The sequence below is a fragment of the Podarcis vaucheri genome, assembly GCF_965113315.1.
Source record: "Podarcis vaucheri genome assembly, chromosome: 7".
Taxonomy (NCBI): Eukaryota; Metazoa; Chordata; class Lepidosauria; order Squamata; family Lacertidae; genus Podarcis; species Podarcis vaucheri.
The window spans coordinates 29,457,438-29,471,479 of record NC_138765.1 but is presented as its reverse complement, the minus strand read 5'-3'; the positions used below and the strand labels follow the sequence as shown (position 1 = coordinate 29,471,479).

The following is a 14,042-nucleotide window of genomic DNA, read 5'->3' as shown; positions in this document are numbered from 1 at the left end:
CTCACACGGCTAGTTAAGCTGTCCTGGGAACAAAATAAATTAAAGGCATCGGTAGGGAAAGCAGGCAGGGGGCAAGGGAACAGCAGTTTTACCTGATGAGTGAAAGTTTGAAAACAAAATGGGAAAGACTCGAACTCAAAACCTTTGTGCTTGAAATTAGCACAGTAGATAGGTCAGGCTTTTTGGAATCAGAAAGTGTAAATTTAAAAATACTACAAACAATACGTCCCGTGTTTGTATCTGTTACATTCTAGCCAAGTAATATGAAGCAGGTATGTGGCCTGTCAAATGTTGCTGAACTACAACCCCCATCATTCTTGGCTATTGGCCATGTTTGCTGGGGCTGATGGGAGTTGTAGTTCAGTAGCAGCTTCCCACACATGATGCAAAGCAACACATAGACAACAAAGAAAAGCAAGCCATATTTCTAAGTGTAGGTCTCAGGCCTGGTTTGACAGTTAGGGTAGGCCTTTGGCTTGTGGAAATAATTTCTGCCCACCCCAGTACATGCATTGTTTAAAATGCTCCTTTTACATATCTGCAAGCGGGCCTACATTTCCTCAAAAACCTGAGGCCTAAATCTTTCCACTTGGCCAAGATGAGTCCCCACATACAGATGGGCAGTAAGAAACTTTGGGGGTGACCCACACCTGGGCAGAAAACAGAGGCCACAATATTGTATCTGTCTGTGGTCCCCAAAGGTAGGAAATTTAGATGCATTATTTAGAACAGGGTCCTGAATAAACCCTTAATTCAATAGTGGGGAACCTGCAACCCTTCAGATATTACTAGAACCCAGCTCCCATCAACCCCAGAAGCATGGCCAGCGGTCAGGGATGATGGGAGCTGTGGTCCATTTACATCCCAAGGGTCACAGGATCCCTACCTGTGCCCTAAAGGTCTGACTTAAGTAGACTGTAACAACTGCTTTCTCTGCCTGGCCCACTCCCCACAGCATGCAACCACATGAGAACTGGAGGCAGCTATTTATTCCTGACAACTTTAACCTGTGCAAAAATAAAAAATCAACCCACCCCTGAACCAGATTTCTCAGCTGCTTTTTTTTAAACCCTCAAAATATTATTTGGATTGCTGGAGAAAGCAAAAATGAGAAAGGAGCAGCTGCTTCCCCATTTCCCAGAAGTGAACAATTGGGGACAGGGTTTGCAGAACTCCTTCCCATGCTGAAACAAGGGGAGGAGGCTGCGTCAACATTCGGGCTCTCTGAGCTTTCACTTTGCTGAAGTCTTACATGTTTTCAGAGCTGCTGTTCTCTTGCTAGGTGCCTGCCTTCCCCAAGCCTGGAGGCAGAGGCTATTCACGGTTCCCCCCACCCACCCACTCTTTTTTTGCCAACTCGATGCCCTGAAGCCTGTTGATCCGGTATATTCCCTACTGATTTCCCAACATCATTCCCTGGTTTCAGGAACAAGGGGTGAGCTGTACATGTCCTCCTCCTCCTCCCGGAGGTAGGCAGGCTTTCCCTGAGAACTGGGCGACTGCTGCGTTTTGACGGGGCAGTTGGCCACCATGTGAGCAATGCTTTGGCAAAAGTGGCATTTCTTTGGTTGTGGCGGGAGCTTGCATTCTTTGGCGTGGTGATCCAGGCCGCCACAGTTGTAGCATCTGGGAAAGAGGAAAGAGATGGTGAGATGAGGCGCAGGAGAGGTTCAATTTGTTAAAGATCAAAAGAAGCCTTCGGCCTTCTCTTTTCAAAAAGAAAGACCGCACCTTTAAGCCACAAAACCGACATTAATTTACGGACAAGTTCTAAGTGCTCTGGGTCCAGGATACTCAAGAGTAAAACAACCACAATGTAAAAGAATTAATAATTTCAAATCCTTTAATAAACCAAACCTGGAAGCAGAATGTGCCATCAGGTGCAGCTACGCAAGAATCATATACAGTTGTACCTTGGTTCCTGAACGGCTTAGTTGTTGAACAAATTGGCTCCCGGATACCGCAAACCCGGACGTAAGTGTTCTGGTTTGTGAATGTTTTTTGGAAGGTAAAACATCCAACGCGGCTTCTGCTTGGGTGCAGGAAGTTCCTGCAGCCAATTGGAAGCCACACCTTGGTTTTCAAACAGTTTCAGGAGTTGAATGGACTCCCAGAACAGATTAAGCTTGAGAACCAAGGTAGCACTGTAATTGCAGAGTTAGAAGGTACCCTAAGGACCATGCGGCCCATGGGTAGGCAAACTAAGGCCCAGGGACTGGATGTGGCCCAATTGCCTTCTAAATCCGGCCTGCAGACGGTCCGGGAATCAGTGTGTTTTTACATGAGTAGAATGTGCCCCTTTATTTAAAATGCATCTCTGGGTCATTTGTGGGGCATAGGAACCCGTTCTTTTTTTCTCTCCAAAATATAGTCCGGCCCCCCACAAGGTCTGAGGGACAGTGGACTGGCCCCTTTCTGAAAAAGTTTGCTGACCCCCGAATTCTAGCCCAAAGCTGTCTCATATGGGGATAGAACCTGCAACCTTGGCATTATCATCACCATGCTCTAACCAACTGAGCTATCCAGTACAGGTCCCTCCAATTTAAGCATACAATAATTAAGGGCACACATCATGTGTATCATGAGTGGAAAGTACACATGAACGCCACTAGGGGGCAACCCTGCTCTGCTATCACACTATTGAAAGCTACTTAAGGTCTCCTGCGGAAGGCAAGATTGATAGAGTGATGAATCCAGAGTAGAGTCCCTAAGACGGTTGGATGGTGCCTTGTCCGGTTCCTTCTGGCAACTCCTGCAGCCAAGCTGGTGCCAACTGTATTGCTCTGTTTTCCTTTGGACCTTTTCAGCAAGGCCAAGCCGGGGGGGGGGGGGCTTGCTGTGTGGGCATCCCAGGGCCTCCATACACACTGCTCAGGCTTGTGCCCAGGGAGGTCACTTGGGTGCTGCTAATGCAGCGCTTTGACTTCACCCCCAGAGGCACACTCCATTGTCTCTTGAGAAACACGGATGCCAACAATGTTCACCTTCATCTCTAAACACAGGAGGGCATTCCTCATGAGGAGGCGTACAATTCACTGACAAAGAACATGCTTTTCATGTATGTATGTATGGATCCACCCAAGCATATTTCCCTGCTATATGCATTTAAAAGAATCCCGGGTTGCAAGATCTTAAGCTGCTGACATTCAAAAGCAGTCAATTCTGCACAAAGCAGACAAATGGCTGAACTCAGCCTTCCCCAACCTTCAGGTGTTTCGGATAACAACTCCAATCAGCCCCGGTCAGCATAGCCCACGGTCAGGGATGATGGGAGTTGTAGTCCGAAACCATATTATGGTGTCTCTTTTCTTTTTCTGAGCAAAGGGGAGGGGGTCTTAGGGGAAAAGAGACCGATCACAGCTCCATCCTGCAAACACACGTTCGCAGAACAGGAGCACCAGCCCATGCTATTCAGCCCCTGGGTGCTTCTGACCTCTGACCTTTCACTTTTGAGTTTTTTGCCCTTTCCTGGGAAATTTGCATCTGCCATTCATTTAAAAGGCTGAGGGAAGCCCCTAGCACAATGTAAAGGCTGCTGCCCAATCCCTGTCCAGAGGAGGCAAAAGCCACTCAAGCTCTTTTGAGTTGCTTGGGCTCTGGCCTTAAAGTAACAAACTCTAGCAAGGTAGCATTCTTGATGCCTGCTACTGTACTGTGGGGAATGGCCCTTTAATTGTAGTGACAGCAGCCAGCCAGGTTGGAAAGCAGCTGAGGTCCTGGAAGCCACATTGCCTCTTTGCCACTCTCCCTATTGGACCTCTGGGCACTGATTTTTAGCAGCGAACAGTCAGCACTGCCACTTTTGAATGGGAGCAAAGCTTGGCTCCCACCTGCAGTGGACAACCACCAACTAAATTTGCCCCAAATGCAATGCCACGGCCTATAGATCTATTAAATAGATTCCATAGGCCCAGGACACTGAATTGGGGGGAGGGGAGTGAAAAACCCAGCATGCCGAGAGGCTCACAAAGTCTGTCCTGGGGTCTCACCCTGCTTTGGGAAGGGGCCTCAGGTTTGACCAAGGACAATCCCGAGACCCACCCTCCCCAAAATGTGTTTGGGGGAGGAAGCAAAATAGATGCCTTTGTTGCCTCACAGTAGTGGCTGATATGGAAACCAGGCCTCTGTAGGACTGGGAAGATTAGGCCTTGCTGGGGAGAAACCCTAAACAGCCTGGCTTGGGATTTCTCTTTCTCTTCTTACTCCCACTTCCCTTCGCTCCACTGCTTGAAGAATGGAAGGGAATTGTTTTTCTGGAGACTACATGGATGGAAAGTTCCTCTGATGCAAGAAACAATTGGTTGCTGATTTTGAAAGATGAATTGAATATTGGGACTTTTGGAATCATTAGTAATACTGCACTGGATTTGTTTTTTACTGTGGTCACATCGGTACCTTACATTTAAAGCACTGTTATACCACTGTGTCTTCTCCCAAAGCATCCTGGGAACAAGTTGGTTAAAGGTGCTGAGAGTTATTAGGAGAATACTTCCCCACAGAGTTCCCTGGGAAGAGGGACTGGCTGTTAATCCAACTCAGGGAATCAGTTTAACTCTGGGAATCACCTCTTCCCTGCCAAAAAATCCAGGAGACCAATCTATGACTGATGCAGTCAACCAGACCCCTGGCATGCAGAACACCCAAGGTCTCATAAGCACAGCAGCTGCTTGTTTCTTGCTTGCGCCAAGCCTTACCTATCTCCTTTCGGCCTGCGCTTCTGGAGGTTTTTCCCCTTTGGTCTCCTCTCGCTGCCGATGCAGAACACTCCCCCTGGGCCGGTGACTCGGATGGACTCCAAACCCTTGCAGGACTTCTTGAAGGTGAATTCGACTGCCTCTCCTTCCTTCAGGCTGCGAAAGCCTTCCATGTGGAGCTTGCTCTGGAGGCCGGGGGGGACGGGACAGAAAATTATCATGTCTTTGATTTTGTTCCCTGGATCTCATAAATTAAGTTTAATGTTTCCATCAATGCATAACCCCATATTTTATGATACCATTCTTTATCAGTAGCTGATCACCGTTTTCCTGCATATACTATTATTATTATTGGCTTTGTGTCAGGAAATCAGTTATAGAATTGCTGCGAGACATTCTGGTTTTGCTTGCAACATATTAACATGGTTACTCTTCTAGAACTCATTCAGGCCTAACTCAAACTTCTGCTTTATAGCACATTTGCAGAAGAACCCAGGACAATAAGAAATAAGAAAGCATGTGCCAGAGAACACACGCACGCACAGAGATTTCAACTAATTAAAACTCAATCATCTACATTGAAAGTCTCCATTGAACCACTGTGCTTGTAACATCTGCAGAGTGCCCCGATCAGGTCTCTAAGGGTCATCCTCTAACGCTTGCTCCGATTCATTTCTCAGCAATAAAAATGGATCGATGGTTGTGTATGTGTGTGTCCCTGGAGTGCTCAGTTCACCATTGTGGCATTACACCTCCTCCTTTTTACCTTTGATAGAGAAACATTTGTTGTTTAAATCCTGAGTTCCACAACCGTTTTATCTAAGGTGACATAACCGTGGAACTTCCTAAGTTTTTCACAAGGAGAAGACTTTTCCACTGTTGCCGAAATCAGACTCTGCTAGTAAAAAAACACACCTCAAAGTGAGGTAGTGTAATCTGGGTCCCATCTGCACTATATTTTTTAAAGCAGCATCATGCCAATTTTAACACTCATAGTCTAGGGTTGCCATATTTCAAACAGTGAAAATCAGGCAGAAAAGTTATTGGGTGCTTTTTTTTTCTTTGCCAAAGTTGTTGAGGTTTTTTAGCAAATTCATATGGAACCATTAGTGTGCCCCCCCAAAGCATCCTGGGAACTGTCTCCCACAAATCCCAGAGTTCTCTGGGAAGAGGGACTGTTAACCACACTGAGAACTGTAGCTCTGTGAGGGGAATAGGGGTTTCCTAACATGCTCCCCATACAAAAGATGGAAATAATGAGGGTGAGAGATAGCAAGTGAGGTTATGGTTAAAATTAGATTAGCACTGAGGACTTATTAGTTCACACTCCCTATTGCTATCATGATCAACAACAGCAACACAGCTAAAATACAGTGTGTGGTAAATTATGGTGTAAAGTGCCATCTCAGGATTAAAAGGAGCCCTATGGTGATTTTCAATCTGTTTTGGGAAAAGTGAAAATAATATATTTCCACCTGTCCTGTGCTAACCATTTCCAAGACTTGCTGAAGTAGTTTCCACTATCATTCCTTAGTCAGACAGGCCATCTGCTGTACACAACAGCTCCTTAGAACAGAAGGGTGGTTTTTTTAAAAAAAAAAAATAATGAATGGAGCATGCCCGCCATTCATGAGTTGCTCAGTAACCTAGATCATGTGACTGCACTTAGCTTCCCTCTGGCCGAGTTGCAGGGAAAGCCCATATTTAAAAATGGTGTTGATTGGCCATCTCACAGTCAGTGTCAGCTCTCTCTCCCCAAAGCAGAGAGTATTTAATTATCTTCTTCCGTATCCTCTCTGCTACCAACAAGCATTGACCCCTCGGCCATTCTAAATGCACAGAAACTTTGTTTGTTTGCTAATTCAATAAAATGCAAGTGTATTAAAAGTAAAACAAAGTAAGACGCAGGCTGATGAAGTTATTCCAAGAATGAAGCTGTGATAAAGAATTCACATTTAATTTGCAATCCTAAACACTGGACACAGTGGGGCTTACTTTGCACTAAACATACATAGGATGTTTTAACACGTTTTTGCTAACCTGGTGTCTTCCAGATGTTTTGCACTATAACTTCCATCAGCCTTAACCCTCATTGCTTTTGTCTGACTGGAAGGTGTGCTTGGACTCTAATAATGCCTCCTGCTTTGCTGGATGGAGGGGAGAGAGGGAGTGCAGAAACACACCTTCCATACATAGGTAAAGTTAAAATCCATAGCTCTTCCCTCTTTTGTCTCTGGCCCCACGCATCCCTGGAATGTGGCCCCCAGAAGGGAATGCAGCCCCCAGACTGAAAAAGATTCCCCTTTTCTGATTTGCAATCATTGCACCCACAGAAGCAACTGGGCAAACCATCCAAATGGAATGAAAACTGCGGGCACCTTGTGATAGTTCAAAGAGGTGCATTCAAGTCTCACCTTTGGCATGGCCTCACCACATAGACCTGAGCATGGGTGTCCAAGCACCCATCACCCCAGGCAAACCATAACCCACAATTGCCTGCTTTAGCTGTTGTTTTTTTTACAGAGTAAAGTCCTAGTATTCGTGGAACCTGAGATAGGAGGCAAAATATACAGGCACTATTCTTTTCATAAACAGTGGTACGTCAGGTTAAGAACTTAATTCGTTCTGGAAGTCTGTTCTTAACCTGAAACTGTTCTTAACCTGAGGTACCACTTTAGCTAATGGGGCTTCCCGCTTCCGCTCCGCCGCTGCCACGCAATTTCTGTTCTCATCCTGAAGCAAAGTTCTTAACCCGAGGTACTATTTCTGGGTTAACAGAGTCTGTAACCTGAAGCATCTGTAACCCCAGGTACCACTGTATATTTTTTTCCCTGAGGAACTAGCCTGCTCCTCCACTTTCAGTGTTCTACCTTGCCTTCCCCTCCCCCCCGAAAATTCCTGTGGACACCCTTAGGTTTGGTTATGCCACTTGCCCCATCCCGAGTGGAGCTCAGGCCACCGCACCAGAGACTCGGGCTGTGTACACATCATACATTTAAAGAACACACCACCCTGCAAGAATTCTGGGAACTGTAGTTTTTGAAGAGTGCTGGGAACTGTAGCATGGGGGGGGGAGAGGAGGACAGCTCCCAGGATTCTTTTAGGGTGCTTTAAATGTATGGTGCATAAACTGCCTTAAACACAGTTTTCAACTTAAAAGGTAAAGGTAAAGGGACCCCTGACCATTAGGTCTAGTCATGGGCGACTCTGCGGTTGCGGTGCTCGTCTTGCTTTATTGGCCGAAGAAGCCAGTGTACAGCTTCCGGGTCATGTGGCCAGCATGACTAAGCCACTCCTGGCGAATCAGAGCAGTGCACGGAAACGCCGTTTACCTTCCCGCCAGAGTGGTACCTATTTATCTACTTGCACTTTGACGTGCTTTCGAACTGCTAGGTTGGCAGGAGCAGGGACCAAGCAACGGGAGCTCACCCCATCGCGGGGATTCGAACTGCCGGCCTTCTGATCGGCAAGTCCTAGGTTCTGTGGTGTAACCCACAGCGCCACCCGCGTCCCAACCACGTTTTCAACTTATGCTCTCCAAAAGTCATCAAAAAGCAGGATGTGCTTCTCTGTTGACTAAGCAAACAGGTCAGTCTCCTGGTACTTTTCAACCAGACCTGGGAAGGGAGAAGCATGCAGCTTTCCCCCATTCAGCACTTTTCCTCTACAACTCCTTCCCCGGCCATTTCCCCCTTGACACAGCAAGCACACACCTGGGAGAGGGTTGTGTTGTCAAGTGGCAGCACTCCCTTCCCCAACCCATCCTTTCACCTCTCTCCTTTGCAGCTGTTTGACAGTAGCCAGAGTCCCATATCTGCCTCTGAGCCCTCTAGCCTGGCCCCTTATACCCTTTGCATTATTACCTGCTCTGTCCTTGCAAAAACAGAGCCAACTCAGTCACACATTTTTGTTGTTGTTGGTCTCTCATCAGATAGCTTGCCTTAGCACTCCCAGTAATCAATCTATTTAGATTGATAGAACAAAACCTTTACCCCTTATCGGCGTTCAATTCTAATCACAAATGGGGCATATCTTTGACATTTTGAGGCAACGCAAGCATATAATCCTTGCTGCAGATTGGCATATCAATCTATTGTTGGCATGGATTGAGAGTGCTGGGGCTTCTACAGGCCTCCCTTTGATGTCAATGTATGAGGTTCGATCAAATGATTTCCAAATCCAATTTCACCCCTGGCCACAGATGCTTCACAGTGGTGTCTTCTCACGCAGCTGGGAGGGAGGATGCCGAAGACTCTCCCCCCCCCATCTCAGTAGAGTTGCACCATTCACACATAAGCACGGAGCCATATGGGGCCGAACGACAAGAGAAGCGTCTCCCACCTGGAAATGTGAATCCTGAAGGACAGATTAATCCCAGATGCCAGATGTGCCCATTTTGAGAACAGATGGGTCTACTGAATTGTAAACTTTCAAACAGGTACTGCGAATAAATACAGCTCCCCACCGACAAGCCTATTTAGCCTTATCTGTTACCCTGGGAATGCCTATAATGACTGGGACCTGCAACAAAACATTACAGCATGGACTGTACCCCTGGCGGCCACTTTAGTGCTTCTAAAGACAGTGATGGCCACAAACTTGGATGGCTTTAGGATTAGACAAATTCATGGAGGAGAAGGCCATCAGTGGGAGCCAGGATGGTGTGGGAGCCAGTGTGGTGTAGTGGTTAAGAGCGGTGTACTCATAATCTGGTGAACCAGGTTCGCTTCCCCGCTCCCTCCACATGCAGCTGCTGGGTGACCTTGGGCCAGTCACACTTCTCTGAAGTCTCTCAGCCCCACTCACCTCACAGAGTGTCTGTTGTGGGGGAGGAAGGGAAAGGAGAATGTTAGCTGCTTTGAGACTCCTTAAAGGGAGTGAAAGGCGGGATATCAAGTCCAAACTCTTCTTCTTCATCAATGGCTACCAACCCTGGTGGCTAGGTTCTGCCTCCAGGGTTGGAAGCTGAATACAGATGGCAGGAGAGAGGATCTTGCACACAGACCTTGCTTGTGGGTTTCCTATAGGCATCTAGCTGGCCACTATGAGAACAAGATGGACCATTGGCCTGATATAGAAGGGCTAATCCTATGTTCCATTCTGGATTCCAGCCACTCCATCCCCCCCCCCATATTCTTCCCAACATTAGTCAGAATTATGTTGCCCAGTTCTCAATGGACTGTTCTGAGAACGTCCTGCCCTTTTGGGATTTTCCCCAAGCCCACTGATACCTCTGCCATGGGTGAGTAGGTGTCAATTGTTTTGGACAGCATGTGCAACTGGTGCTCACAGGTGGAACATCAGAAACAGTGGGAGTGATAAAAGAGTTCACACCAGCATTTAATGCTGCCTCCCCCCTCCCCTTATTGAAATGCTGCCCATGAAGAAGAAGAAGAAGAAGAGTTTGGATTTGATATCCTGCTTTATCACTACCCGAATGAGTCTTTCCCTTTCCCTTCCTCCCCCACAACAAACACTCTGTGAGGTGAGTGGGGCTGAGAGACTTCAGAGAAGTGTGACTGGCCCAAGGTCACCCAGCAGCTGCATGTGGAAGAGCAGGGAAGCGAACCCGGTTCCCCAGATTACGAGACTACCGCTCTTAACCACTACACCACACTGGCTCTCAACAAAGAAAACAGGGCTGCTCTTGTGCAAGGTTTTTAAAAGCTGATTTTCCAACTGCACAAATTTTCCTTAAGACACCCTATGCTAAATCATCATCCTTCAGGAACAAACAAACATTTTCATATGGCACCAGAAGGCCAGGAGTGAAGAGGGCAAAGGAACCCCCAGTCAGGAGAGCTTCAAAACCTGGGGGTTATGGCCAAGAAGACCCTGTCCAGAGTACCCACCTGCTTCATCAGAAGGCAAGGGAATAGGGAAATAGACTGTGACCTATGCAAGTGGGCAGGCTCATTTGAAAGAAGGAGACCCTTAAGATCTCCTGGTCCCAGGAGTAGTAGAAACGGGTGCTGACCCTGGGATTTGGAGGGCAACTTTGGTGCAGGGCTCTGACCTGGGAGAGGCTGGACATGCAAACTAAGAATGATGCTGTTTTTTGTCTTGTTGGACACTCTGTGTTGGGCAGTGGGCCTTTTGCTGCATTGGGGTCCTGACAAATGCCCAACTTTGCCACATTCTGGAGTCAGACTTGCTAGAAGCCACCTTCTTCTTCTTCTTAAATAGTTATATCATGCCCCTCAATACAAGGACTTCCAGGGCTGCCAACAGCAAGCGAACACCATAGCTCAGTGGTAAAGCATTTGCTTTTCGCGCAGAAGGCCCTTGCTTAAATTCCTGGCGTTTCCAGTTATGGCTGGAAAGAGGCCCGTCTGAAGCCCTGAACAGCCACTGCCAATCATATACAAAGCAGTACAGGGAAGCTTCCTGCATTCCCTGTGGGGTGGCATCATTCTTTTCTCAGAAAGGCAAAGAGCCACATTGGGTAAGTTAATGCAGAGAGGTTCAAAGTAAGACAGTTTCTTATGTTCCTAAATAATAATCTTGCGCACCTTCCAGGGTGGCATCCTCAGTTCCGGTAATGCGCTACACTAGCCAAGGCTGTGGAGCCTCACCTGTTGCCCTGGGCTGGGCTGAGCAACACTCTTAGAGCTGCACATAGTAAGGGGATAGGACTAGAGGAGGGCAAGCTTAGTTGTCTGCCATTGCTGACCTTCTCAAGGAAACCAGGATGCCTTTCCAAGGGCTCCCGGGAACACAGGTCAGAAAACTATAGCAATAAAACAAAGATACACCCACATATACACACCTCAAACTCAGTGATCTGATGTTTACAGAGATCCTGAGGATACTGAAACCTTAAGGGCTCGTGTGGGTGTAGGTGCATGCATGAGCCACATTTTTAAAAGTCCATCTCCCCAGTGGTCAGAGAGATGCACCAATTTGCACCAGGGGACAAGATAGATCAGTGTCTCCTTGCAAATATGGGCAGCCGACCCTCTGTACTGGAAGCAGCTGCCTCTCAGGGAGTGCTGAGTGAAATGTGAAATACCGCTGTTTATTTTGAGGAGTGCTTGAGAGATTGGCCAACCAACACCAACAAAAAAAAAAAGCAATCTTCTCTTCCCCTGGGGAACAGGAGGGAGAAAATTGCAAGGAAGGCTGTCCGCCCCCCCTCCCTTTGGCCCTGGGTCTTTTGAAGTGACCTGCAAAAGAAGCTGGTGGTCTTCAGAGCACCCCAAGCCCTCCCCCCTCCTTCACAAAACACACACATTGTTCAAATTCCTCTGTTATCAGATAGGTAATCAAACTGAAGCCCATTGAATTAGTCAAATAGCCCCCTTGCATCTGAAAGAAAGAGGCCCAATGCCCCATCTCCACACACCACACACAAAGCAGGAACATTCCCAGGCCTTCTCCAAAAAACTCTTCCACCACCCCTCCCCCCCCTTCTTCCCCCAAAAAAGGACTTAAGAAAAAAAGAAACAGGAGCTGTTAGAAGGAGAGAGACAGAAACAAGAGCACAAGTGGGAGAAGGAAAGATTCTGGTCGCAAAGGCGGCAAATAGAAGGGATTCGGCTTTTAACCACCAGAACTGGGCAAAAGGAACAAAGAGCTGCCCTGGTCCACAGGGATGGCCAAATTCCAGAAGTTCCAGTGTCTTTGGAGGAGGGGAAACTTGCCTGTGTGAAAACCAGAGTCTGTCTCCATCCACGGAATTACCATCTTTAAAGCCGGTGGATGAACGACTGCCTATTTTTGCCATGGTGGTGCAAAATGTGCAAATAATTGGGGTTCTGCAGCTACCATGGTATAATTGTGGCTGCCGATTGTCATTTTTAAAGCCTGGTTTTGCTTAAATGCAGCGAGGTCTGGAATGGAGGTCTGGAAATGGAAGCAGGCTTCCACCAACAGCTGGATGATGGTCAAATCTGGATTTGCTATGCACACATGCTGATGCTCAGTTTTGCAGCATCTGTTTGCATGCAAACAGTCCCGGGTTCAATCCCCAACATCTTCAGGAAGGGATGCAAAAAAAGACTCCTTTCTGAAATCCTGGAGAGCCACTGTCAGTCAGGTAGATAACACTGAGCTAGGTGGACCAAGGAACTGATTCAGTATAAGGCCGCTTCCTAGGTTCCTATATATTGCTAGGCTGCATCCAACAGGCCGAAGGTATCATCATGACACAGACAGGGGTGGATTCTCCATCCAGGGCCCCTGGAAATTACACACAAGTAAAATACTGGATCAAGGCCAGAGTTAGAAAAATATCCCCGGTACTTAATGATCACTACTCTTCCTAACCTAACAGTGGCATTTTCTGTTTGCTAAGGAAAAGGAAGCAGTTAACGCTCTGCTTTATATTTCTGCAATGCAACCTGCCCTTTTGCATTTTGAGACCTCTATATGCCACTTTTTCCGAAACACACTTTTTTTAGAGGCAAGAATGAATGAATATGGGCACACCATTCTGATATCAACATATACACACAAACATAGATAAGGATGCATTCTACCCACAACAGCTTCTGAGAATATAAGAAGTGCCCTGCTAGATCAGGCCAAAGGCCCATCGAGTCCAGAATTACTTTCTCACAGTAGCCAACCAGGTGTCTGTGGGATGCTAAGAAGCAGTGTTCAAAACTAGCCAGGTGCCAGGCACGTTTTGCTGCTGGCATGGGTCCAATTGCATCTACGTGGAGCTCTCTAGGCGCCAGGCTGGCAACCCCAGCTTAAAAACCTCTGCCTTAGTCCATTTTCCCACTGTGTGTGTGTCTCCTTCTTGCATACTGGGACAAGTGAATTGTTCTAAGAGCAAGATACCGTCAAGCAACGTAGTTGAGATCACAGAACTGTAGTGTTGGAAAGAAAGGACCCTCCAAGGGCCATCTAGTCCAAACCCCTGACAAATGGACCTTATTCCGTTGTGGCAACCATTTGTTTAAGGTGCTATTTGGCACCTAACTTAATATAGCTGTGTTTCTAACACTACTCAGAAGCGGCCCTGCGTGGCAGCAGCACCTCTTTCCACTTGTGATTCTGTGTGCTGTGTGAATAATCTTCCAACGTTCAACAGGTTCCAGCATGACAAGAGGGGGAGAAAAGTTATTTCTTTCTCCACGCAAGGCATATCTTATACATTTCTATCATGTTTCCCATTGATGCGCTTTCCCCTCCTAAACCAAAATAAATACCACTTACTGCTTGGTATGGATAAGCAATCCCTAATAATTCTCATAAAATATCAGCAATCCATAAACACCAATAGGAGGTTATTCTGATGTTCCTCCGCCCTCTGTCCCAGAGCGGGGAAACAAACTGCAGGTCTTCCCTTTCTTCCTTTTTCTGCTGGAAACCCTTTATTCCTCCCAAAGTTTACCCCTC

General features: G+C 47.0%; 1 protein-coding gene across 1 annotated transcript in view; it reads right to left on the bottom strand.

Annotated features, from left to right (window-relative positions):
* Nucleotides 1-14,042, bottom strand: part of LIN28A (lin-28 homolog A) — a 51,444-nt gene continuing 37,402 nt past the window's right edge. Inside the window, exons 3-4 of the mRNA XM_082232152.1 lie at nucleotides 4,695-4,879; nucleotides 1-1,626 (exon numbers count right to left, since the gene is read on the bottom strand). Of these exons, the coding sequence (XP_082088278.1) occupies nucleotides 1,410-1,626; nucleotides 4,695-4,879 (402 nt within the window). The 3' untranslated portion in view covers nucleotides 1-1,409. The remainder of the gene's footprint in view (nucleotides 1,627-4,694; nucleotides 4,880-14,042) is intronic.